The following is a 27,427-nucleotide window of genomic DNA, read 5'->3' on the forward strand; positions in this document are numbered from 1 at the left end:
AAGAACGGTGTCAACTACACACTGGCACAGTCAGCGGGCATACATGAGACTCATTAAATCACAACACGTTTCTATTTCATAAAGTCAGTTACGGTCTTCCAAAATACCCATGTTAGCTCGAAACCTTATGGATGCATTTCTTAAAGCCAACTAAAGACTTTCGATGACCAGTAATCAAGTACTAGGAAGAGTTTCACACAAGAGAAGCATGCGTCATTACAAAGTCCAACTTCACGGGGGTCCCACGGATCGCGCACATGGCGGGCATCTTTAATCCCAGCACTCAGGGAGACGTAGCTCTGAGTTTGAGGCCAGCCTGGTCTACAGAGTTATTTCCAGGACAGCCAGGGCTATGCAGAGAAATCCTATCTTGGAAAAAACAAACAAGTAGGGGGGAAAAAAAGAAAGCAATGACGTAATTTCTGCAGTGTCCTGCTCACACGGACCCTACCCCAGCCCACACAAATGATATGACAGACACCAACAAGCTATCGAGCAAGAATCTGTTAACAGTTTTATTTTTTTATGTTAAATACCATGGGACAGGATTGTAAGGATGAAAAACTCAGTCAACAAACTGCCTCACAAGGGATAAGAAAAATTCTGCCATGATATTAGCAAAGGTAAAGGAGAAAATTTACACAGTAAGAGGCACCATTTCCCCACAGAAAACCTCTTGGCATTTCCTGAATGAGTGGGATTAGCAATCTAAATAAATCATATTTCAAGAGGTAACAGCAACAGATAAAATTTAAAGGGATTATTAAAATAACATTTACAAGACTGAACAATTCTTGAACTCTTATTAAAACCACAAAGAAAGAACAATTCTTTATTTATGAATTTCATAAAGGACTGAATGTGCAACTGACATCTGCTAGTGATGATCTGATAATATACAATTTGTCCAGGAGCCGAACAGTTTGTTTTATTGTTTTCTAACCGTAAGAGATCATTAAAGGCAAAGCCTATATGACGCTGTACACAAAAATGGTCACCGCGGGCCACACTACCAATGAAATGGTAGGTAAACAAACCTTTTTCTGGTCGAGAGAAAAAAAAGAAAGAGCACTCTGCATGCTTCACTCTACAAGATGAATTTCCCTAGAAAGAATCCAATGAAAATGGCTGCGATCACAACCAGCAGAGAAGGAAGGGGGCTGCTGACGGTATCCCTGAAGGACACAGCTGAGGTGGACCCCGGTTTGTCTGAGTGTGCTACCTTTCTGAGCCTTAAGCCTTCATCCTGGAGGGAAACATACAAAAGAAAGGTTTTTAGAGAGTAACACTCACGGGTGAGTACCGGAGCTACACGTTCATAAAGGACATCAGTCTGTGGGAACAGGAGTAAGAATGAGCTGCCATCTACCTTGGGAACCTGTAGAATTATGAAAAATTCTGAAGCTGTTAAGTGATTGCTGAACAGTTCTATACATCTGCCAAAACAATCAGTACATTGTGTGATGTAAATTATACCCCAATCAACTGCCTTTTAAAGCTGAAGCTAAGACACGTATTCCTGTAAGATAGCACGCATGCCTACTGCCGTCAGCAAGACTGATATCACAGCACCTGACTCAGCAGGGTCACTGACTCCACACACCTTGAAAACCACAAGGACTTACTGTGGGGGAGAGATGGTGTGCTGCAGGACTTAGAGAAAGCAAGCTTATTTTAAAGGGCCACCACCATAGTTCTGATGCGCTCACGGCAAAAGCAAGAAGAGCTCTGTGAGCAGGTCACCATGCAGCAAGGAACCCGTCTCTGAAGCTCTCGTGAGACTGAAAGTTGCTTTTCTGTGTTAAAGTGCCTCATGTGCTTCATGCAGAAGAATGCTCCTGTCATCCTTCCATTGAAATGGCTTCACAGAGCACTGAGGTTCACCTTCTGGTAGTCCCAGGTTTTTAGGGAAAGTGGCCTCACACCGGCTTCTAAGAAAGCAATAGTTTCTCAAAGCAGGTGGTTCTGGGAAAGTTACAGATACCCATTAATTTTTACTGGGTGCTGTTATGCAACCTAAGAAACAGTGGAGCATTTTTTACTATCCCAATATAAATCTTATTTTTGCACCATGCCTCAGCCACTTACACAACATCTCCAGCTTTATTATGGCTAGATTTACTGTGTTTGACATTAGGACAGTTATGAAGTGATACACATCTTACAGCCGTGCTCTGGATTCTGGTCTGCTTACAGGCTGGGGACATGTGCTATGATCCTCTGCTCTGAGATGTTCAAAGGGTGAAAAGCAAACTACTGCTCCTAGCCAGGCCCATGACCACAGAGACAAACTGTGTTAACGTGTTGCATGGTTAAGCTGAACTAGGACATTTGAGAGATTTTGTGTATTGGGTGCATTTTCCCTTGGGATATCTTCACTTTCCAATGGGCTTACCAAAAATATAATGCTATCAAAGGCCAAAAGGTATCTAAAAACTAAAATATAGACCGCTTATAGCTTATAATAGCATAATTATGTATAATAATTACTGTTTATATAATAATTGGGTCATTTTATTTCCATTACTAGATTTTTCGGAAACTCCATTTCTTTAATCATATAGGGTATTAAGAGCACTCAAACGAGTTAAAAGAAAAATAAGAGCAACAAGATTAAATAAAAATATGTAAAGATTCCTGAAGGATACACTTTCATTTCAATTAACTCATTTTCAACCAAGAAAACTTACTCTCAGGTGTCGGTTTTCTTCTGATAACTTCATCATTTCTCCCTGAAGTCTCTTACACTCTTCCATCAGCTTCCTTGTTTCTGTATCATTGAGTGAAACACTGTGTGGTTTTGGCAGGGGCCCGTCTTGTTTGGATGCATTCAACGGAACAGCTTTACTAGGTTCCATATCATTCTGTTTTTCAAAGATATTGGAAATTTTTAATAAAAAACATTTATGTATCTTTAATAAAATCTAAATTCTTTATCTTTTCTTAAAATGTCATGAAAAGATGACAAGTTCCAACTAATTCCTAAGATTTTATTAAGTTCCAAATATGATCATCTGGAGGGAATTATGAATGGAGTACATCAACAAATACCAGCAATAAGTTAACATAAGCAGCCTACTTCCTCTACTCCTGCACACCGCACTTACCTTAACACGGCACTTACAAGTATCACAATAGTCTATCTCTTTCTTTCCTCCAGAATTTCAAATGGAAGAGTCATTTTTCTTTGTTATTTAACCCTAAACACAGCCTGGCCAAGAATAGTCAGTCAAGGCAAATATGCTGAATGGCAAACTCCAGGTAATTTTCAATAATCTGATTCTGCAATCAAATAAGGTTTAGGCATTCGAAGGTACAGGACAAGCTCATAGTCATCCTAATAAATCTATAACTACCTAAGAACACATGTTCAAAAACAATCTGATGTCTTTTAGTGGAATAAAGTAACTAAAAGACACAAATATCAAAAGGACAGTAAATGTATTACTGCAATGAGAAGCTATCTGTGGTCTTACCCACAATTATTCTTCAAATTTTAAGATTGTCCAATTAGTGTGATTCATTGTGGCATATTATTTAAGCGCTAGCTTATGACATCTTTCAAAATTGTGAAGCCCAAATTCTTCCTTCTTGCCAACACCGTGAGCCTGTGGGCTGAACCGTCTCAGCACTCTCAACTCCAGCATCGTCTGTGCTGCCACACACAACAGCAGCAGCGATATAGTCATCCTTTTCATTTTAGATTATTAATTGTTAAGAATTTTAGAAGGTTTGGGGATATTTGATAGCAGACAGCAGACCCTGTGTTTGCTACTGACAACCAAAAAATAAAAAATAAAGGTAAGCTTTAATCCAGGTAGACTTACAAATTACACATTGTGACCTCCATAGTAGTCAGTTATGCCAAGATCAGAGCTGCTCACAGCCGTACCGGCTCCCAGTTGAGCTGCAGGGGTCACTACTGTCAACTAGACAGACCTGAGATCACTAGGCTATCAGCGGACCTGTGGGCATGTCCGGGGTAAGTGGACAGCCCACCTACCATGAGTAGGTTCTGGACAGAACATAAGTAGTGGGCACCAGCACTCACCACTGCTACCTGCCTGCCGAGGGGCTCCAGGCTTGACTGTGCCCTCCAACTGTGAGCTGAAGTCCAGTTTCCCCCTGAAGCTGCCTGTGCAGCACTGTGTAAAAGCACCAGGTGCTGTAACGCAGGACACTAGCAGCTGAGAAAGGTTCTTCTATTTGTCCGGAGTCTCTCTTGCTGACACCCTTGTTCTTTATCATAATCTCCCCCAATGCCCATCTGTAATATTAAAAAATCTACACTTCATATATTTTGCTAGCAATATTTTCTCAATGTTTTTCCTTGACAAAAATTAAATTCACCTCAGACTAATTTTTTCAAATCCCATCCTGCACATCCAACTTCTGATTTTAAATAAGACAAGACATGTCGCCTCCCTCTGTTTACATACCTGAGGTCCGGGGCTAAATTCCCAGTAACTGAGCAAAAAAAGTTAGTCTAAGATTGGCTATACAATTATATGAAGCTAATAAATACTAATGACTTTTAATATAAAAAGTTTAAATTCTCAAAAAATGTATATGCTCAGTGTGGGATGAGCCTTTAATCCAGGCAGAGACAAGAGGATCTCTGAATTCAAGGCCAGCCCAATCTAGACTTTAAGAACCAGTACAGCCAGGACTGCCCAGAGACCAAAAACAACCATTGTAACCACACTCGCTATGATCAATCATTAACCAAACAATTATTCATATCCTCTATCTTCTCATATGCATCTTCTACAATACCTTACACACTGTGTACACCCTTGGCTCAATCCCCCAGCTCTACAAAATAAGAAAGCCAGCAGTCATGTGACTGTACAGGTACACCTCCTGTTTTATCTATCTTTTATTCAAAATGACTCAATATTTTATAAAATATTCCATTCTGTGACTTTCAAATTCACGGTAACATTTGGCTTTTGTTGGAAGTCAGATGGGGTAGCTGGCCTCTACTGTTTGGAACTTGTAGTGCATTCACAATACATAGCAGACGCAAAAAAAAAAAAAAAGGGGGGGGGGGTCTACCTTGTGTACCTCTAATGTATACACACACACAACCTGGCTTAGCTGAGGATCTAGAGGGAAAGCCGCGTCTTCTGTGGGAACACTAGGCAGCTGACTAGGTGAGTACTTCCAAGAGGACCTTCATTAATGAGTTTGGCTGCAGGAAGCCACGTTGCTCTTTTTAAAGCTACTTCAGACTGATCCAGAAAGAGAGGACTGTTAAGACCATGAAACAATCAAATACACAGACTCAACATGCTGTGACTCTTACCAACAAGAGCAACACCACACCAATACCTCAAGTTAAATGACTCAAAGAGGTGTCAAGGCCACAGAGCAGTGTGTTAGACATTTTCCACTGTTTTATATTCTTTTACCTATCTGCAGTAGTCCCGTAGGGATGTCGTCACTTTCACTAACTTTAGAGGAGGCAATCGGAAAGGAAAGGCGAAGCCTATGGCAGAGCAAGCATCTGCAGCGAGCCCAAGACAGGAGCTAAACGCGGTCAACACATAAAGATGGACGACAGCAAAGGCAAAAACTATGGTAATTAAAGCTTTAATCTGGAAATTGAAATTATCTGAAAAAATTATTTTCTTTCTGCTCTAACAGCAAATATATAGTTTCTCTAGGCCACGGCCACCAAAAGTAAGTATAAAGCCAAACAGAGCTAGACATTTAGATAAGAGTTTTGTTTTGTTTGAGACAGGGTCTCACACTATGTAGCCCAGCTAGCCTGGAACTAGGCATGCCCAGGATAGCCCTGAACTCAGCGCTCTGGTTGCCTTTGCCTCCCTAGTGCTAGGATTAAAGGTGTGCACCACTGCACCAATACACCCAGCTAATAAAAGCTCTTCTAACGTCTTGTGGAGGGCTAGAGATAGTGCAGTGGTAAAGAACACTGGCTGCTCTTTCTGAAGACCCCAGCACCCACATGGTGGCTCACAACCATCTATAACATCTAATGCCCTTTTTTGACCTCCACTGGCAAAGGCACATGTGGTTCACATACATACATATAGACAAAACACCCACACACATGAAATGAAATTGAAATTTTTAAAAATACAGTTTTAAGTTTTAATCCTGCGGCTTAATACAGTGCTTGCATGCAAAAGGGCCTACGGTCTATCCCCAGTACAGAACCAGGCCTGTGGCTGACACCTGTAATCTCAGCATCTGTAAACTGAGGCAGGAGGATAAAAAGCTCAAGGTCGGGCTGGAGAGATACCTCAGTGGTTAAGAGTGCTGCCTGCTCTGCCAAAGGTCCTGAGTTCAATTCTCAGCAACCACATGGTGGTTCACAACCATCTACAATGAGATCTGGTGCCCTCTTCTGGCCTCCAGGTGTACATGCAGGCAGAACACTGTATACATAATAAATAAATAAATAAATCTTTTTTTTTTTTTTTTTTTTTAACTCAAGGTCATCCTTGGGTACATAGTGAGTTGAGGGATCAATCTAAGCAACATGAGACCCTGTCTCCAAAAACTACTTTTTGAAATTCTACCTATGTATTAATAGATTCCGCATTACTTATGTGCGTGGGTATCTACATTAACTTACTAACACTAGCCGGCTCCTACTTCTGTTAGCTCCTATGACACACCTGCTTCACCTCCTTTAGCTCCCTGGGATCGCTCTTCATGTGATAACTGGCAGGTGTTGCAACTGTATTGCAGATGTTGCTCACTGAAGTGACAGCTGTAGTAATCCCTGGTAGAGTTTTACCCTGAGGCAGCATGGGAAAAATAGTCTCAGATTCACACCAAACTGATTTTCCTGTATGATACTGGGAATGACTAACAGAAATAGCTTAAGCCTTTAAAATACTGACATCTTATTCTATATAAATAAGTAATGCATCAGAAATAGAATCAAAGCAAAAAATTTTTCTGAAATAGCTTTTCATATTTCTACACAAAATTACTTATGTCCTATTTGCATATCTTCATTTATAAAATGTATATACTTAATTAAATTTATGCTAAGTTCACATTTTCCTAAAGAATATTTACCTCTACCACTAATTTTGTCATTACCTGAAATATAGTCAATTTCATGTTCTCTTACCCTTTACACTTAACATGAATTTTTCCCTCAGTAAACAATGTAGTGACTTATAAGCCTCTTTTATACTCAGGACCCTGCCCCGTCCCTCCCTCCCTCCACCCTGACTTGACAAATACATACCAGGTCAATAAAAGCTCAACATAACATTATGGTTACCCTACCACAATTCCAGTTCTCTACTCACCTTTCAAACTCTCTTAATATAGTTTAACAATAACTCAAAAAATTTGGCACAAAATAGTATTTGTGCCCTATTCTGTTCTCAAGCCTTTATAAAGCTGGGCATGATGGTTTACGCCTATAATCCCAGAACTCAGGAGGCAGGCAGCTCTCTGTGAGGCCAGCCTGGTCTACAAAGCTAGTCTAGGAAAACCAGGGCTACATAGGGCTGTCTCACCTTAAAAAAAAAAAAAAAAAAAGCCAATATAAAAAGGCTCTTGACTACACAGAGAAACCCTGTCTTGAAAAATCTGTAACTAAGCCAGACATGGTGATGGACACCTTTAATCACAGCAGGCTAGTCTCTATGAGTTGGAGGCCAGCCTGGTATGTAGAGACTCTGTCTTTAGAGCACTAGTTTCTCAGAAGCATCCTAATAATAAAAACAAATTACCACCATGATATAACGTAACGTTCAATAAATTATCAGATCAAGCTTTGCTCTCACCTTCATTGACATTTGGGCCAGATTGTCATGGAGACTGTGTTAAGAATGGTGTCCCTCCCAACTCCTCAGTTAGGACAACTTAAAAGTTTTTGGTATTGTTCCTAGACAATAAGGAAGCTGTCTTTGGATGGAAATCGCTCACCTAAATACTGCACATTAATGCTATGCACTTTACCAACAGCAAAGACGATAACATCTGTAACCACCGCCTTCAAAATCAAACCTCAATGTGATCAAGCCTCTAGGACCCAGCTTCCAATAGGACTGCATGACATGAGTGTACTACCACACAACCCTATGGTGTTGGGGACTGAAGAGCAGCTGTCTCTGTGGATAAGAGCAGTCACTGCTCTTAACAAGACTGAAGCCCAGACCCTAGCATCAAGTGGCTCACAACTGCCTGTAGCTCTAGCTCCAGAGATCCAACACCCTGTTCTGACTTGTGTAGCATCCACAGCACATGGCATATACATGCATGCAAATAAATTAAAATCTTAAAAAAAAAAAAAAAAAAAAAACAAGCATGCAACAAACCTAGTTTATTAGTTTTAGAAGAGCAAAGCAAGCCGGGCAGTGGTGACACATGCCTTTAATCCCAGCACTCGGGAGGCAGAGGCAGGTGGGTCTCTTGTGAGCAGGACAGCCAAGGCTACACAAAGAAACCTTGTCTCCAAAAACAAACAAACAAAAAACACACAAAAAAAGAGCAAAGCAAAAAGAAAGCCACTTAAAAAAATTTTTTTTGGCTGTATCATTTGGATTTTCTTTTCATCCAATCCAAACAAACTGCAAAACAGAACATTTTAATGACATCTGAAAGACAAATCTGAATGCTGAGTGGACAGTTTAATGAGTACGAACACAGTAAAACTTTAAAGGCAAAATAACATCAAATAATAATAATATGCATGCCAGTAGATAAAAACAAATGCCTGGGATGTGTCTTAAAATTACACATGAAGGCAGGTATGGTGGCATGCTTTTGAGAACAGCACCAGGAAACTGAGGCAAGAGATATAGCCAATTCTCTGAGTTACAAAGATGACAAGTAAAAATAAGGGGAGAGGACAGAAAACAAAGGTTTATTATACCTAGAAATTAAATAAGCTGTTTATGGATTCACAATGGACAATATATCTGGTATTTTCTGTCTAATACCTGGTTTTTAAAAAAACAAAACAAACTCTATATAGCAGATGCTACAATTTAATAGACCACAAATCTAGGTATTTCAAATAAGGAAAACCTGCTAGCTTATGGAGACACAGATCTGACAGCCTATGGGACACTGATGAGCTCTTAGTACCGGTTCTGGAAAGGATCCAGAGACAAACTACTGCTCTGCTTCATGGCAGAGAAACGGGGAGAATTCTATTTAGAATCTAGTTAAGAGATAAAATAGGTCCCCAGTGCTTTCTTCCATAGCTATGGGCTGGCTTCAACTGAATATGTACATATGCCTGCTCTTCCTCATGATCTGAAAAATAGGCCACTGCCTGTTGGCTTTTTGCCATTTTTACAGCAGCAAGAACCACCCTGAATCACGCCAGTACCTAGGCTCTAACCTTTTCAGATTTAACTTTTCAGTTTTAAGCTGTCCAATATCCAGAATATACTAGAAGCCCAATGAAAGATAAGCAGATCTATATTTGGCTGGCATGGTGGCACACGCCTTTTAATCCCAGCACTCAGAGGAAAGAGGCAGATGGATTTCTGAGTTCAAGGCCAGCCTGGTCTACAGAAAAGCCCTGTCTCCAAAAATAACCAAAAAAAGAATGTTTCTATGTTTAATAAACTATTATAAAATAATAATAAAAATCTGAAATAACATCAAAACCTGATTTTTAAAGTAATGTCAACCCAGATAAACAGTACTTTTTGATGTTAAATACATAAAGCAATGGAGACTATTAACATCTCTAGAGCCAACACAAAAGAGAAAGGAAACTAATATGAAAAAGTATAAACACTACACTTTTCACTCTTGGCAACTGTGACGCAAATCCACTTTAAAGGGTGTGTTGAAAAAGTACTGAGTCATTTGGTCAGCACCTAGCTAACATTCAAGGGCGCTTGTATCTCAGCTTTCTTAAATATACAGTTTACTTCTGAACAGAGCAAGAGTCAGGACAGACTATAACCAAATCATACCAGCTAATATTTACCCACATCATTTTATATTCTTCAACCCACACAAAAACTTTTACTATGCCTCCTACAAACCACAGAAAAAAAATTCAATTCCATGGTTTGGAGAGATGGCTCAGTGGTTAAGAGCACTGGCTGCTCTCCCAGAAGACCTGGGTTCCATTCCCAGCACCATCCACACAGCAATTCACAGTCATCTGCAACTCCTGCTCCAGAGACACCAGGGCACCAACAGTGGAACAAGCACACGAAGGCAAAGCAACAAGACACATAAAATAAAATTCCTTTAAGAAAAATTATAATTTACAAACCAGAAAGATGGCAAGGATAGGGTGACTATAGCCACAGACCACTGGTCTGCTTCTATTATAAAGACATCTATGCCTCCGTCCCACAAAAGTGTAACTGCTTAACACTAATCAATAAACAACAAACTAGTTACTAAAAGCCAAAACTGAAGGCAAAGACTGAACTGGAAAAAACCACTTAACCCTATAAATTATATTTTATTCCAAGAATGTTGAAACAGTTACCCAAAAACATGTTCAACTCATTTTTAAGTTATAGTATATATGCATATCTTATTCTAAAACAAATAGCTTGACTTGTCAAAATTTGAGAGCATTCCCAGAAATTCTTTCCATCCTGAAATTTGGACATGTAATATTTACTTCTTGGTCAAAGTATCACAAAATGCAAACAGCATTATCAAGCTTTCTTACCTGTCATGAAATGACTAGCCACCCCAGATCCAGGGTCAGAAGCTGATAGTCAAGGATCTGATAGTCCTTACTTACCAGCTTATCATTTTCGTTCGGCATTTCAAATACACATCTCAATTTAGAATCCATTAATTCATCAGGTTTTGCCTCTTTCCACTAAAAAAGAAAAAAAGGAACAATCCAAATATGAGATACGACGGGACCCTGAGCGTGGCGGCATTGGAAACTGCTAACGACGTGGTGCGGGTGAGAAGTTAGGGTACTTGCAAATCGCCTGCCGCCATCTACAACATCACTGAACCCCTAAAAACTGCAGGCCCGCCACCACAGTCCATTAAAACTTCAGTAGTGTCGGGCCCACGAGATAGCCGAGCAGGGAAAGGCACCTACTGCCAACAGTGAAGACCTGAGTTCAATCCTTGGAACCGTTTGCTATGGTAAAATGAGACAATCAACTCCAAATTGTCCTCGGACCACCACACGGCTCCTCATACACCCAATAAAACAAAAATGTAATAAAAAGGATGACAATGACAACAGCAATATATGTGAGCTTTAGCATTTCTAAGAAACTATTTCAGTTGGGTGTGGCAGCGCGTCTTTAATCTGAGCACTCGGAGGCAGAAGCAGACGGATCCCAGTGAGTTGGAGGCCAGCCTGGTTTATAAAGCGCATCCAGGACAGCCAAAGCTAACACACAGAAACCCTGTCTCAAAAAAAAAAAAAAAAAAAAAAAAAAAAAAAAACACAAACAAACAAACAAAAAAAACAAACAAAAAAAAACAAAACCCAAACAGAACAAAACAACAACAAATATTTCAAATATTCTTTATAATTTTGCTCTGGTATTTAATTTTTGGCAAAGAAATCAGGATTAAGAGCTAAACAAACCCAAAGTTTAAACCCCAAAATAATTTCTGTACAACTTCTGCACTTACCACAGCTTCCATATCTGAAATGTTTGGTGGAGCAAAAATTGTCTGTACCATGAACTTATGTTTACTCTTTTCATTCGGGTCATAATCAAAGGGCTGTAGCATTACTAAATAAAAGGAAAAACACAATTATCTTCTATGTTTTATCTCCTATTCCCTCAATAATACACAAGTTCAAAGAAAATCAAGATGGGTTCAAAAATTCAACTTTATTATTCACTCTCAAGTTGTACAATCAACTTTATAGCTTTAAATTATTACTAAATTAATTTTGTATTAATTTGAATTTAGACAATTAGGATAGTGCTTTAATATTAACTCGCTTTTCTAAACTGAATTTTAAACAATTACTCAAGAGCATGTTTATTTGTTTAAATCTAATTTTAGGAAAACAAAGGAAGTCTTAACTTCTTGATGTTTAGAATTTATTCTGAAATCCCAATAGATTTTATGCTCTAGACCTGAGTAGCTTGTAACAAGTTTTAAGGCTCCAGGAGTTCAATCGGCATACCAAATTTATGTGACATAAATCCAAGATCAGAGATTATAAACAAATCAGTAACTACTAAGAATATATAGGGGATCTTTACAGTCAGTTTCCACTAAATATTCCCACTGGGCCTTAAGTAATTTGCTACTTAATATTCTATATGCTTGGAAATTAAAAGCTATAGAATTATCTTAAATTTAGGGAGTATTATCGAGAGTCACCAAGGATTTTACTGCATGTGTTTTTATGCTACATTCCCCAAACTGAGCCCCATGATCTAAAATGACAAATAGAGAATTCATTTGATCCTCCCGCTCCCTTTGTAATTAACAAAAGCGGCAGTTGAGAACTATGGTTTAAAGAAAAGAAAGTGAGTACAGAGAGGCTCTCCCACATCTTCAGAGTGTTGCCTATTTCGCAGCCATGGTGGATGCTGTTAAGCAGTACTGTCTCTAGATGGCTGTCTGGAGAAGGAAGAACAGTTTCTAGTGGACATTTTCAATGGCAGATTCCACAGTGGGAGTAAGTGGTGCATATATGTAACCATCTGCTGTAAGCAACAAACGAAAGAAAAACAGCAGTGCAGTTTTCAAGGCAAGACACTGAAAGGAGTAAAGACTCATCTGGTGTCATAAGCAGGCCCAAAACAGGCATACATTTGTAAGCGAAAGACCCAAAACACTTCTGTAGTTGCACGCATGATTTAATCACAAAACAGTGCCATTTTCAAAGAACTAGTAAGAACACAGAATATAGTGGTAAGTGGTAAGCTAAGGAAATATAGAATACATATGAAATATCAGACTGACAAAAACTAATCGCACACTTACAAGATGAGAGTGGGAAAATGCCAATAAAGGTTTTGTATGGCAAGTACCCAAGAACACCTCTGAATGAAAACCAAAGGCCAATAGGACACAAATAAAACACTGCTAAATACACCAGCCATGAAATGTTAATATTCAAAACTGCAAACTTCTAGGTAGGACATGAATGGTACCTGAAACAGTCACAATCGATCCTGGGTCAATAACTCCACTGTTGGGCCTCACGCAGTACCGGCGAGGCGCTGTAGTCTTCACTTTGAAACACACTTTTCTATCCGATGGGTTTCGCAATTTAAGATTTGTAGTGACTACATCTGTGAAGGGGCCTACAGATTTAAAAAGAGAGAATTAACTGGATTCACAACAAAAACACAACTCAAGATTAAATATAATCTCAATTCCACTTTCTACAGAATAGGAATTGTCTGTTTTTTCATCTTTTGGTGATTTCATGCACAAAATAACTATGGTTTCAGTTCTTTCGCTTTGGTTATATTTATTTATCATGTTTGTGTGTTGTCCATATGAGCATGCCACAGTGTCTATGTGGAGATCAAAACAACCTTTTGGAATTGGTGTTCTACTTCCATTATGTGAAAAGCAGAAAGCAAATTCCAGTCCTCAGGCTTGGCAGCAAGCACCTCCACCCAATGAGCCATCTTGTTGACCACAATTGGATTCTTCTAGCATGTTCACACCACATCACATGACTGACAGTTCCCCAATGGTCTTCACCAGGGTTAATCTTCATGAACTGCCTAACTGAAGACACTAACGCCTGACCGTGTTCATGCTTCTCCTCAATCCATTCACTCACACGGGTGTCAAGTCCTAGGAGTTGTGTGTCCTATGCTCTATCTAGATACAAAGTCTTCATCTTAAAGCGTGGGTGCTGTACTCAACAAAATGACAAGAACAGACCTCAAAAAGCAGACCTAGCTCTACTTAGCCAGAATATCCTCATTTTTTAAATGGGCTATGAGATGTGAAAACAAACCTGTTTGCTTTTGGCTGAAAAGCCAAGACAAATTAAGTCTAGTTTACATAGGAAGAATGTGTTGATTTGAATGAAGGCAAAAGATATAACTTAAAAACACATCAAATAGAAAATAATCCTACACCATTAACTACTCCAAATATAATTTTAACTGGTATTTTAAAAATCCATCTTATGCTTTTGTTTTTTATTTGTCAAAGGAGTATTGTTGATGATCTAATTAGAACGCTCGCCTAGAATGGTTACAGTCCCACATTCAATCACCAGCATCAAAATGGCAAAGAGGAAAGTCAAGCCTGAAATAAAAGACAACTGCTATAAAGGCCTACCTATTTTTTTACTTACTTTTTTTTTTTCATTTACTCATTTGTTTGTATTATTTAGAGAGTATGTCTATATGCAGGAGTCACTTCTCTCCTACCATGTAGGTTCCAGGGACTGTAACAGCTGTCTTTATGCTCATCTGCAAGGTCCCTTAACCACAGAGTCACCTTCTGAACTGTTTATTTACATCTTAAACAAAAAGCATGATTTTAAAACTTTGAAACAGTCATTCTTTGAAATCTGGATTGAGAAAATTCTCCAACCAACTATGTCCAATAAAGTTTGCCTGAGTGTTGGGAAACTGTCTAATACAAAGACTTCCAGCAAAGTAAAGAGGCATTCATTATACAGACCACAGGAGACGTCAGAAACGAATAGATGAGCCTAACACTTAACATGAGGGGAAAAAATACTTCACAAAAGTGGGAACAAAAGGTTTAGCTCAAGACTTGAGAAGTCACATGCTGTGTTGAAGTGCTGTGCCCGTTTCATTATAAGCTAGCTGTTCGCTCTGTACACACCTTACACACTTTGTTGCTCAACTGCTTGTTTCTGAAAAGCAAATGATTTACCATCTCTCAATGCAACTAACCAAGATAAAAGGGAAGACCAAAAAAATAAAAATGAAGAGTGCTTAAACGTATTACCCAATGGGGATTATACATTCTGGACATAAAAATGCAAAGATGAGCCAGGCATGGTGGCTCACACCTTTAATACCAGCACTTGGGAGGCAGAGGCAAGACACTGAGTTTGAGGCCAGCCTAGTCTACAAAGCAAGTCCAAGTCAGTCAAGGTTACACAGAGAAACCCTGTCTCAAAAAAACAAAACAAAACAAAAAGGAAAGATGAAATAATACAAAGGAAAAACAGTCTCTCCAAACAAAATACTTAACTAAACATATTAACCTTATGAAAAGAATGTCATAAATCCTAAAAGACCACCTAAAGAGTGACTTGGAGATTGTTTATTCCAGTGGACCCCTCCAGGGAAGCCGCAGTCTGAGCCCACTGTTTCGTGTTAAACAGAAGATTGGAGAGTACTGGTAACAACGAGCCAAACAGCCAAGTGTGTGGCTAAACAAAGACTGCTATTTGATTCAAAGAAACATCTGGTCTACTTTTTTTTTTTTTTTTTTAAGTTTTTCGAGACAGGGTTTCTCTGTGTAGCCCTGGCTATTCTGGCCTCACTTTGTAGATCAAGCTGGCCTCGAACTCAGAGATTCACCTGCCTCTGCCTCCCCAAGTGCCAGGATTACAGATGTGCACCATGCCTGACTTGGCTTGGTCTACATTTTTAAGCCACAGAATTCTTTGGGAATCTGATGAAAGCTGTAAGTTACCCTAAGAACATGCATAGGCATTATCCACAAAAACTTAACACTGATGGGTGGCCAGGACTGCCAAGGCCGCACAGAAAACCCTGTCTCAAAAAAACAACACAAAACACCAACCAAACAAAAAACCTTAACACTGAATTCATAAAAGCTACAACTGTTATGGGAGTTGTTATCACCCTACTAAAACACACACACATCCTTTCTAGGTCTCGGGGGTGAGGCGGGAAGATTTATGTTAACAGTTATTATAAAGCTACAAGCATAATACATAAAGACATGAAATATTTTCCCTTGGCATTATGGCTGAAGGGCCCAACAGGGGGAGGGGAGGTGATATAACATGGTAAACACTCTGCAATGCCAGGGCAGTCCCACTCCTATTCTACTAGGCTCAAAGGTTCCTCCTGCTATAATATGGGTCTTGAATGTCTCCCAAAGGCCTATTCCCCAGAATGTAACTATTGGGAGCTCATAGAATCTTTAAGAGGGGCTCCAATGAGAGGAAGTTGGGTCACATTTTTAAAACTTTCACCCATGAAATACGATTTATTCAATTGTCAAAACTACAAAGAGAATCAATTGGAGCCAGGCGTGATGGCACACGCCTTTAATCCCAGCACTAGGGAGGCAGAGGCAGGAGGATCTCTGTAAATTCAAGACCAGCCTGGTCTACAAAGCGAGTCCAGGATAGCCAAGATTACACAGAGAAACCCTGTCTGAAAAAACCAAAAAGATTGAATTGGGGCCCCAGACATGGTGGTGCATGCCTGTAATGCCAGCACTCAGGAAGCAGAGGCAGATGGATCTCTGTGAGTTCGAGGCCAGCTTGGTCTAAACAAAGCGAGTCCAGGACAGCCAAGGCTACACAGAGACACCCTGTCTCAAAAAAACAAGAGAGAGGGGGTAGGGGCGAACACCAATCTCAGCTAGGAAACACTTTGCTTTGTCCTTTATTAAGATAATCTGATAACAAGCGAACACTCAAATACATACTCCAATTCAATTCTATCAATATTGTGGTGTTTTGGCATTTTCTTTTTCTTTTTTTTTTTTCCATCTTTTTTAAATTAATTTATTCATATTACATCTCGATTGTTAGCCCTTCCCCTGTTTCCTCCCATTTCTCCCCTTCTCCCCTCCTTTTAGTATTTTCTATCCAACCTTTGGGCACACGAGCTTCCAAGAGTCTAGCATTCTATATATATTCCTATTTTTCTCAGGGATGTGTTAAGCAGAAAGTAGTCTTATGGGACAATGTCTCCTTCCTGAAGAGATCAGGTATGTTGACTGCCCCAGATATTCTGTAACAACGGCCAGGTAAATTTTCACGAGTACACCATGAAAGATTACCGTTCTCTGAGCGGGGGTGGGGTGGGGGGTGGGGGGTGTCTCTGCACTCATACAAAGCCACTTTATGGACAACTCCAATTTGAAGCCCTTTGTCACCCACCTTGGAACCTGAGATGACTAAGGAAAAATGCCACAATTACAGAATTGCAGTGCCATGAATAACAAAGTAGGTTTTTTTTTTATTTCAGTTCAGCTGTTTTCAACTCTTCTAACATTCATGAAATTGTAGCAAGTGAAATTTTCAGTCTTTTCACAATTGCTGACAGAAAGTTTTTTCTCAGTTTTTCACTTCCCTACACAGACCATGTTAGTGGCCTCTACATAACACCACAAAGTTCAATACCAAAGAATACCTCTTTAAAGGTAATAATGAAAATAAAATAAAAGGTACTTATGGCTGACTATACAATTAATATGAAATATAATCCATACCTATTTCATGATACTTCATGTTTTTCCTACTATATGTATGCCTTGTCCATAACCTCCTAAGAACACTTAGGACTGAAGTGGAGAAGTTACAAGCAGAGTCCTTGGGCTACTCAAATCCTAGCTGTCAAATTACCATACACCAGACACAGTCATTTTTAAACAAGAAATTTAAAAAGGCAAAAGTATACATGCCTTGCTTCAAAATTCTTGTCCTCCACAATCATTCTAGCCTCTTTGACCATATTACCTTTACTGTACTTTTATCAAAATACAAAAGGTAAAAACCCTAATGAAGCTGGATAGTCTCCATGTAAATAAAGTGATGACTATTCCAATTTCTTTTCACAGGTGTTGCCAAGTTAACTGAAACTGAAACACTGACTAGAACAGTCTCCTAAGACGGTATGGTGGTTCACACTAAACATCAATGCCGTACTCAGGAGGCAGGAGGATCTGAGTTCAAGGCCAGCCTCTCTACATAGTGAGTTCAGGACAGCTAGGACTATGTATAAGACCCTGTCTCTAAAACAGTAGAAGCCAAACCAGGGCTGATTCCAGAGCTTCAACTTATTTCCATAAACACACCGTGTAATTTCTGGAGCACTAGAGCAGCCAAATTAGCATTATTACTTCCTTTGGTCCCACAGGCCAATGTTAAACACTTCCTAAAATAAACGATATTTAAGTATTTTACATCCAAGAAATCTCTAAACAGATTTACTGCCTATTTCTTTAAATTTTAGAGATTGTTATAAGCTGCCACGTGGTGCCGAAAATAGAATTCATGTCCTCTGGAAAAGCAATGGGTACTTTTAACTGATGAGCAGTCTCCAGCCCCTACAGATTTCTTTTTTAAGATTTATTTATGATTTATTCAGCATTCTGCCTGCATGTATACCTATACACCAGAAAAGGAAACCAGATCTCATTATAGATGGTTATGAGCCACCATGTGGTTGCTGGGAATTGAACTGGGGACCTTTGAAAGAACAGTCAGTGTTTTTGTTTTTGTTTTTAAGATTTATTTATTTATTGTTATATACAGTGCTCTGCCTGCATGTTCACCTGCACACTAGAAGAGGGCATCAGATCACATTATAGATGGTTGTGAGCCACCATGTGGTTGCTGGGAACTGAACTCAGGACCTTTGGAAAAGCGGGCAGTGCTCTTAACCTCTGAGCCATCTCTCCAACCGGCCCCCAGCCAATGTTCTTAACCTATGAGCCATCTCTCCAGCCGCCGCCACCCCCACACATACACACATGCATTTCTTAAACAAGGAAGTCAGTCACCTTACTCTATGACCTGTTCCATGCTGTGCTGAAATATGTTGTTATCATGAAAGACTAGTTCTGTTTCAAGCACTGCTGTATCTCCAGCAGTTACAACAATGTCTGACACCATACTTACTGATAAGCATTATTGTACAAATACTGTTATATGAATAAATAGTTCCATTTTCTAGAAAACCAAAATGAGTCTTTTTAAGAATTATTTAGGTATTTTTGTATATGGGTGTCTTGTCTGCATATACATCTGCACATCCTAAGGATCCAATGCCCTCTTCTGGTGTGCTGACGTACATGCAGACAAGACACCAACTTTAAAAATGGCTTTTAAAAAACATCAAAAAGTAGAATGCTGAATTAATGGCTTAAAGTCCAAAGCCATTAACAAAGTAACTGATCCTCCAAAACAATCCAATCTCTTTCATTAATATGCAAAATGATTTCTAAGGTTCCTCTAAAAGCAAAGTGACTTATTATCTTAAAGATGTCTTCTCAATAGTAAATAAAGATGGTAGACAGTAATTCCATTCTAAAACATTCTGGATTACAAACATCTAAGATTGTTTTTTAAGACATTACACTCTGCTTTCTATGATTTTTTGTTTTGCTCTAGATTTTTGTTGTTTGTTTTTATTTTTATTTTTATTTTTATTTTTTCAGGTGATTTCATATATATGCCAGGATAGTCTCAATCCTCCCCCCCCCCCAAAAAAAGACACACACACACACACACACACAAAAAAAAAAAAAGAAAGAAAGAAAGAAAGAAAGAAAAGAGAAAAAAAAAGAGGGTCAAGGGTTGGGGAGAGACACCACCACCACCACATTGGTCTAAACCAGTTTTCCAGAAATTATAAGATCCGCTCACAGCCCCTCAGGTCAGGGGAGGTGGGTAATGCTACCATCCAGGAGGAGGTGGACCTGGGCCAGCGTGGTCTACAGAGTGAGTTCCAGGACAACCAGGGCTACACAGTAAAACCCTGTCTCAGAAAACCAAACAAACAAGCATCCAATCATATTTAAGAAAAAAAATAGAGAACAAACATCTATTTTGAAGAGTTCACCACTGAAGACGCAGCAATTTGGTGTGTGGGAAATGAAGCAGAGCTCACATCACAGCCAGAAAACACACGCACCATGAAAAATCTCCTTGTTTACCATCTCTTCTCTCTGCTGCATGAGCTGACCCTAATCTGTCACTTGTCTCTAAGTATAGAATACTTAAAGTGTAAAATTTATTTACTTTTATCTGTGTCTAAACTCAAGGCATAAAAATTCCAACTTGTCAGTCATCAATATATATAAAAAGCTAAGCGGGCATGGTGGCGCACACCTTTAATCCCAGCACTTGGAAGGCAGAGGCAGGCGGATCTCTGTAAGTTCTGAGACCAGCCTAAGTCTATAAAATGAGTCTAGGTCAGCCAAGGCTACACAGAGAAACCCTGTCTCAGGGGGGGAAAAATCTAGCCTTTCCAGTAGCCAGCTATGTATTTTTCCTTTGCAGCTGAAAGTGCTTGTCTAGGCCTCCCACAATTCACAAAGGTCCTGGTCCTAAAACCACACCAAGATCTGTGGGTGCTCAGATCTATTCTGTAAAATGCCAAATATATTTTTTACATATAACCTATATACATCTACCACTATTCTTACCCCCGCGCCCTCAGACAGGGTTTCTCTGTGTAGTCCTGCCTGTCCTGTACTTGCTTTGAAGACCAGGCTGCCCTCGAACTCAGAAATCTGTCTGCCTCTACCTCCAAGTGCTGGGATTAAAGGCATGCGCCACCACGCCCAGCTCTACCACTATTCTTTAAAGTATATCTATATTACAATACCAAATATAAGGTTAATACTATTTTAATTGTTATGTTAGAAATAGTTTATCCATTTTCAATAGACATGTTTTTTTAATACCTTTCCATTTGAGCAGCAAGGTGTAGAATCTGTGGACATAGTGTCAACTCTTCAAATACGATTCTGTTCTTTGCAGTGATTTTGTTTTGTTTTGTTTTTAAAATCCTAAAACAGCCGGGGGCACACCTGTAATCCCAGCACTCAGGAGGCAGAGGCAGGTGGATCGCTGTGAGTTCGAGCCCAGCCTGGTCTACGAAGCGACCCCAGGACAGCCAAGGCTAACACAGAAAGACCCTGCCTCAAAAAACCCAAAAAAAAAAAAAAATCCTAAAACAATGGCCTACTAAACCAATCCACACTATCTGGGCAGGAGGCATCCTGTATGCAGGGACAATTCTCAGAGAAGTAAGTATCACCAAATACATCTAATAATTCTCACAAGAACCAGCAACTAATGGCAGTGTATCAATTTGTGTGCAGTTTAACACTTGCAAAGTTGTTATAAATTAGGTTTTCTTTTTAATATAACTTACTTTTCTTATGTACATTGGTGTTTTTGGTTGCATGTATGTCTGTGTGAGGATATCGGATCACCTGGATGGAACAGGAGTTACAGACATGCATAAGCTGCCATGTGGGTGCTGAGAATTGAACCAGGCCCTCTGTAAGAGCTGCCAGCGTTCTTAACCAATGAGCCATCTCTCTAGCCAGCCCCAACAAATTAGCTGTTCTTAAATTTTTAAAGGCTTTCTTCTTTGTGTCTGTCTGTTCATGAGGCACACGTATACTGGTGTTAACGGTGCAAATGTGGAAGTCAGGGGAAAATTTTTGTCAGGCATAGGGACAAGCATCTTTACCACTGAGTCATCTTGCCAGGCCACATTAAATTGTAAATCAGCACCACCTGTGCTACTTGAGCAAAGATCCTCCAAGACGCATGTGTTTGTTTGTAAGTAGCATGACAACAAGAGCGTTCCTGACACGAAGTGTGTCTATTAGGGGAGTGGTAAAAGTAAAGGTGATTGCATCACTTGTTTCTGAAGCAATAATCCTAGGCAATAAGGAAAAATAGCATCCAAAGCTTCTATGGCAGCTAGGTACTGAATAAACACCCTTACTGAAGGAAAGGGCTCTGCGAAAGGCTGCGGAGGCCTCAGTGTAAGGCTGTGGCTCTGGCAATCTGGTGACAGCTCTTGTTTTCAAGCACGTAAGTCATTCCTTTATCCTCCTTGTGTTATGTCCTTGTTATCAAAGTTCAACAGAAGTCATCCCTTTTGAGTGTAACTTCCAGAGGTGCTCCACTACAGTCTATACACTCTCCAGAGGTGCTCCACTACAGTCTACACACTCTCCAGAGGTGCTCCACTACAGTCTACACACTCTCCAGAGGTGCTCCACTACAGTCTACACACTCTCCAGAGGTGCTCCACTACAGTCTACACACTCTCCAGAGGTGCTCCACTACAGTCTACACACTCTCCAGAGGTGCTCCACTACAGTCTACACACTCTCCAGAGGTGCTCCATACAGTCTACACACTCTCCAGAGGTGCTCCACTACAGTCTACAACACTCTCCAGAGGTGCTCCACTACAGTCTACACACTCTCCAGAGGTGCTCCACTACAGTCTACACACTCTCCAGAGGTGCTCCACTACAGTCTACACACTCTCCAGAGGTGCTTCCACTACAGTCTACACACTCTCCAGAGGTGCTCCACTACAGTCTACACATCTCCAGAGGTGCTCCACTACAGTCTACACACTCTCCAGAGGTGCTCCACTACAGTCTACACACTCTCCAGAGGTGCTCCACTCAGTCTACACCTCTCCAGAGGTGCTCCACTACAGTCTATACACTCTCCAGAGGTGCTCCACTACAGTCTATCACTCTCCAGAGGTGCTCCACTACAGTCTATACACTCTCCAGAGGTGCTCCACTACAGTCTATACACTCTCCAGAGGTGCTCCACTACAGTCTATACACTCTCCAGAGGTGCTCCACTACAGTCTATACACTCTCCAGAGGTGCTCCACTACAGTCTATACACTCTCCAGAGGTGCTCCACTACAGTCTATACACTCTCCAGAGGTGCTCCACTACAGTCTATACACTCTCCAGAGGTGCTCCACTACAGTCTATACATCTCCAGAGGTGCTCCACTACAGTCTATACACTCTCCAGAGGTGCTCCACTACAGTCCTACACACTCTCAGAGGTGCTCCACTACAGTCTACACTCTCCAGAGGTGCTCCACTACAGTCTACACACTCTCCAGAGGTGCTCCACTACAGTCTACACACTCTCCAGAGGTGCTCCACTACAGTCTATACACTCTCCAGAGGTGCTCCACTACAGTCTACACACTCTCCAGAGGTGCTCCACTACAGTCTATACACTCTCCAGAGGTGCTCCACTACAGTCTATACACTCTCCAGAGGTGCTCCACTACAGTCTATACACTCTCCAGAGGTGCTCCACTACAGTCTATACACTCTCCAGAGGTGCTCCACTACAGTCTACACACTCTCCAGAGGTGCTCCACTACAGTCTACACACTCTCCAGAGGTGCTCCACTACAGTCTATACACTCTCCAGAGGTGCTCCACTACAGTCTACACACTCTCCAGAGGTGCTCCACTACAGTCTACACACTCTCCAGAGGTGCTCCACTATAGTCTATACACTCTCCAGAGGTACTATACTACAGTCTATACACTTTCCCGGTAAAACTGCAGAAATAATTAAGCTATTAGTGAAAGCTATGTGGGACAAATGAAACCTTTTAAGTAATCTCCCAAATGTGTCAAACTGAATAAATTATTTAAATTACCCTCATAACCACTAAATGGTCTCAGAAAACAAAGTAAAAATATACAAAAACATGACACACTAATCCCAATAGAACTAAATATTCAGAACATTCTTCAAGCCTCTTTTCTATATATATTACAATAAATGGATCATATTTATGTACCTTTTCAATGAAAGAATAAGACTATTACCATCAACCAGTTTATCACAAGTAAGACAACAGATATGACACAATACAATGAAAAATTCTTTGCCTCAAAAGCTGAAACCCAAGACTAAACAAGCTGCTTTATTAAAAGGCAACGCTTACATAAAATTCATTAAGGCATCTAGAGACTTTCTACTGGACAATTGATAGGACTTCCTGCTGGGTTTTTTTTGTTTGGTTGGTTTTAGAGACAGGGTTTCTCTGTGTAACAGCTCTGGGCTGTCCTGGAGCTCACTCTGTAGACCAGGCTGGCCTCGAACTCACAGAGATCCACCTGCCTCTGCCTCCCAAGTGCTGGGATTAAAGGCGTCCGCCGTCCCCACCACCACCATCACCCGGCTTCCTGCTGGGTTTTAAATAAGAATATCATGATAGGAAATGTTTCCTTTGTGTTGTTAAAAATACAAACTCAAGGGTTCAGCGGTCAAGAGCACTGACTGCTCTTCCAGAGATCCCGAGTTCAATTGCCAGCAACGACATGGTGGCTCACAACCATCTGTAATGTGATATGGTGCCCTCTTCTGGCCTGCAGGAGTACATGCAGGCAGCACTGAGATGGCAGAGAAAAGGGTAGGGGAGGGATGCTGGGAAGAAAGAGGTCAAAGGATTAGGAGTAGCACATGATAGCCAACTGCGCGGTCAGTGTCTGGATTCCTGCTACACCACAACCTTTAGCTGGGGGAGAGGTGAGGAGGGAACGGGAACAGGCTGACTTGCCCAGTCATGCGGCCATTTAGTACATGTATTCCACAGCATCTCTAGACACCTGAGGTGGGGAGTACTGTCAACTTGACAGGACTCATGTCACCAAAGCAGTCTCTGCACAGCAATAAGGTGATCTAGGTTAGGTAAGCGGTGTTAGGGCATCCCACATGAAGTGTGCATGGCACCACAGCACAGGCTGAAACTCTAGACTCTAAAAAGGGGAGACAGGTAAGCACCAGCATTCACCACTCTGCCTCCTGAGAACTCCTGTCACTCATTTCCTCACTATGATGGACTCACTGTATCTCCTTGGGACTGTTTGGCTGAAAGAAATAAGCCTTTCTTAGGTTGCCTGTCCTGTATTCTGTCACAGCAATGATGAAAACTGGATCTTAAATATCCATAGCAAAATTTTGTTTGAAGAAAAAGGATCTGATACACTAAAGCAATATTACCAATTACCAATGCTAACAATTTAGAAAAATACCAAATCTGAAGAGCTTAAATCAAGCCTTGGTTGTCCTGAACTCACTTTGTAGACCAGGCTTGTCTCGAACTCACAGCAAACCAGCAGCCTCTGCCTCCTGAGCGCTGAGATTAAAGGCATGCGCCACCACGCCCAGCTACATGTCCCCTTCTTATCCATGGGAGTTATGTCCCCCAAACCCCTAGTCGATGCCTAATAAAAACTAGAATCAAGTCTTATAATTTAATGCAGTTTCCATTTTAACTAAGCCTGTATCATATATCATGGCCATATATATATTGGGGGGGGGGGGTTGGGTTTTTGTTTTGTTTTGTTTTGTTGGTTTTGGTTTTTCAAGACAGGGCTTCTCTGTGTAGCTTTCGCTGTCCTAGACTCGCTTTGTAGACCAGGCTGGCCTCGAATTCACAGCGATTCGCCGGCCTCTGTCTCCCAAGTGCTGGGATTAAAGGTGTGCGCCACCACACCCACCTCCCATGGCTGTATTTTTATCATCTGAGGTACAAGAGCAAAATCAAAGACAATCCGTTGACCTCTTCACAGCTTTGTGGAAAGAAAGAGCCCCCCCCCCGTTTTTAAATAATATTTATTTTATTTTATTTGCATTGGTGTTTTGCCTGCATGTATGTCTATGAAAGAGTGTCAAATATTCTAGAACTGGAGTTTCAGACAGTTGTGAGCTGCCATGTAGGTGCCAGAAATTGAACTTAGGATCTCTGGAAGAACAGCCAGTTCCCTTAACCCCTGAGCCATTTCTCCAGCCTCAAAAAGAGCCCTTTTTTACTTTAGATTTTTGCAGCATCAACTTAAAGAAAACACTCTGTGGCTTCTCTTGGGCATACCCAGGCATAATGAAACTGCCATCACCACTGTTCATTTTTTAAGGCCATTTTTAAGCAAAAAAGTAAAATAAGGGTAACTTGAAAAAATGCTGTGATACCAACAATGAATGTCTGCCAGCTTGGTGGGCAGCTCTGCAGCGTGGACAGAAGTGTCCCACAGGCAGGCAGGTCCTTGGCAAGAAGGAACAAAGCAAAGCTTGATTCACCCTCCAGCTCAGCAGGGCACAACTTTAAACTCATAACCTGGGTCTGGGAGTGTTTCCCTTTCTATTTTGGGACCACATTTGATCACAAGTCATAGAAAGCAAGTTTTACAAATGAAGGGGGTGAGATAACACAGCATTTCCCAATTTGATTAAAATAACTTTTAAAGTGTTTTTTTTTTAATATTTTGAATTGTGTGCATATGTGCATGCAGGTACACATGTGCAAACATGTGGAGGCCAAAGAATAACGTGGGTATCATCAAGAACACCATCCACTTCCTTTGAGACAGAGCCTCTCATTAGACTGAGCTTACCAACTAGGCTGGACTGGCTGGCTGGCAAGACCCCAGAGAAACCCTGTCTTGAAAAAGCAAAGAAATCCAAAAGATACTTTTTGTTGTTGGTTTGGGATTTTTTGTTTGTTTGTTTTTTGGTTTTGGTTTGTTTGTTTTTCTGTGTGCTGTCCTGGACTCACTTTGTAGACCAGGCTGGCTTCAAGCTCACAACAATCTGCCTGCCTCTGCCTCCTGAGTGCTGGGAGAGCTGCTACTGCAAGTGAAATTGCCCCCAAAGTCCAACCAACCCACACCTACACACACTTCCAGTTCAACCGACCCACACCTACATACCTCCAGAACCAAAAAGGCCTACAGCAGCTCATTAGTACCTGTTGTTTTTTATGAGTGCTCTGTCTGCAAGCACACCTGCCGGCCAGTAGAGGGCACCAGATCACATTACAGATGGCTGTGAGCCACCATGTGGCGCTGGGAATTGAACTCAGGATCTCGGGAAGAGCAGACTGTGCCCATAACTGTTGAGCCATCTCTCCAGCCCCGTATCTCTAAGTCTGAAACACACATATCACACCAGTAGAAACACGGTCTTCTTCCTCCTACCCTTTCCCATATACCTCACAGAAAATGTGAGCAGTCTCATGCAGCCGTCCAGTGTTCCTCACCTCAGTCAATAGCATCATCTATGAAATCGTCCCTTCTCTCAGTGCACACATTTATTTTTGACCTTTCATTATCTCCAACACAATAGCTATCTCTTGCCACAATTGCTGCACTACAGCATCTAATTATCTCACTTCTAGAGCCACTTAGCAGAGCTACCATTAAATATGTCTTAATGAAACACAAACTATCCTAGCCTACCTTTACAACTGCCTCTCCCCCAAAACAAAATTTTTTAAAACACATACACACACATAAAATCTTTCAGTGTCTTAGGACAAAAAAATTTGTAACTTCACCTACCAAACCAGAACTACACATACCTTGGCCGTGTCTACTACTGCCGCCTGGAACCCTTTCAGGTTAATATTATGTGCTCCCTCCCACCACGGGGTACTCTACCTACATTTTCCTTTCTTCTTCTAAGTCGGCGGTTTCTCAACCTTCCTAAATGTTGCAACCCTTTAATATAGTTCCTCATGTGGTTACCCCCACCATAAAATTTTTGTTGCTACTTCATAACTGTCAATTCACTGTTATTAATTGTAATGTAAATATTTTGGAGGCAAGTTTGTCAGCCAGAGCAGCTATGACCCACGGGTTGAGAACACTACTCTAGGTAACTTCTACTTACTACTGGAATCTGTTCCCAGCTGTCAAAAGGCTTTCCTCCATCTGAAAATTGGGGTCTTGACCTTTAGAATTATTGCCCCAGAAACAAGGACTGTT

The 27,427-nt window shown here is 40.7% G+C and overlaps 1 protein-coding gene across 2 annotated transcripts in view; it reads right to left on the reverse strand.

The window, feature by feature from the left end:
- Window positions 1-489: 489 nt before the first annotated feature.
- Window positions 490-27,427, reverse strand: part of Vapa (VAMP associated protein A) — a 33,780-nt gene continuing 6,842 nt past the window's right edge. Inside the window, exons 2-7 of one of the 2 annotated variants that reach the window (XM_051154439.1) lie at window positions 13,074-13,226; window positions 11,587-11,690; window positions 10,724-10,804; window positions 6,648-6,770; window positions 2,691-2,864; window positions 490-1,246 (exon numbers count right to left, since the gene is read on the reverse strand). In XM_051154439.1, the coding sequence (XP_051010396.1) occupies window positions 1,088-1,246; window positions 2,691-2,864; window positions 6,648-6,770; window positions 10,724-10,804; window positions 11,587-11,690; window positions 13,074-13,226 (794 nt within the window). In that variant the 3' untranslated portion in view covers window positions 490-1,087. The remainder of the gene's footprint in view (window positions 1,247-2,690; window positions 2,865-6,647; window positions 6,771-10,723; window positions 10,805-11,586; window positions 11,691-13,073; window positions 13,227-27,427) is intronic. The other variant, XM_051154440.1, reaches the window with a different exon arrangement.

This window comes from Acomys russatus, chromosome 12 (genome assembly GCF_903995435.1).
Source record: "Acomys russatus chromosome 12, mAcoRus1.1, whole genome shotgun sequence".
Classification (NCBI taxonomy): Eukaryota; Metazoa; Chordata; class Mammalia; order Rodentia; family Muridae; genus Acomys; species Acomys russatus.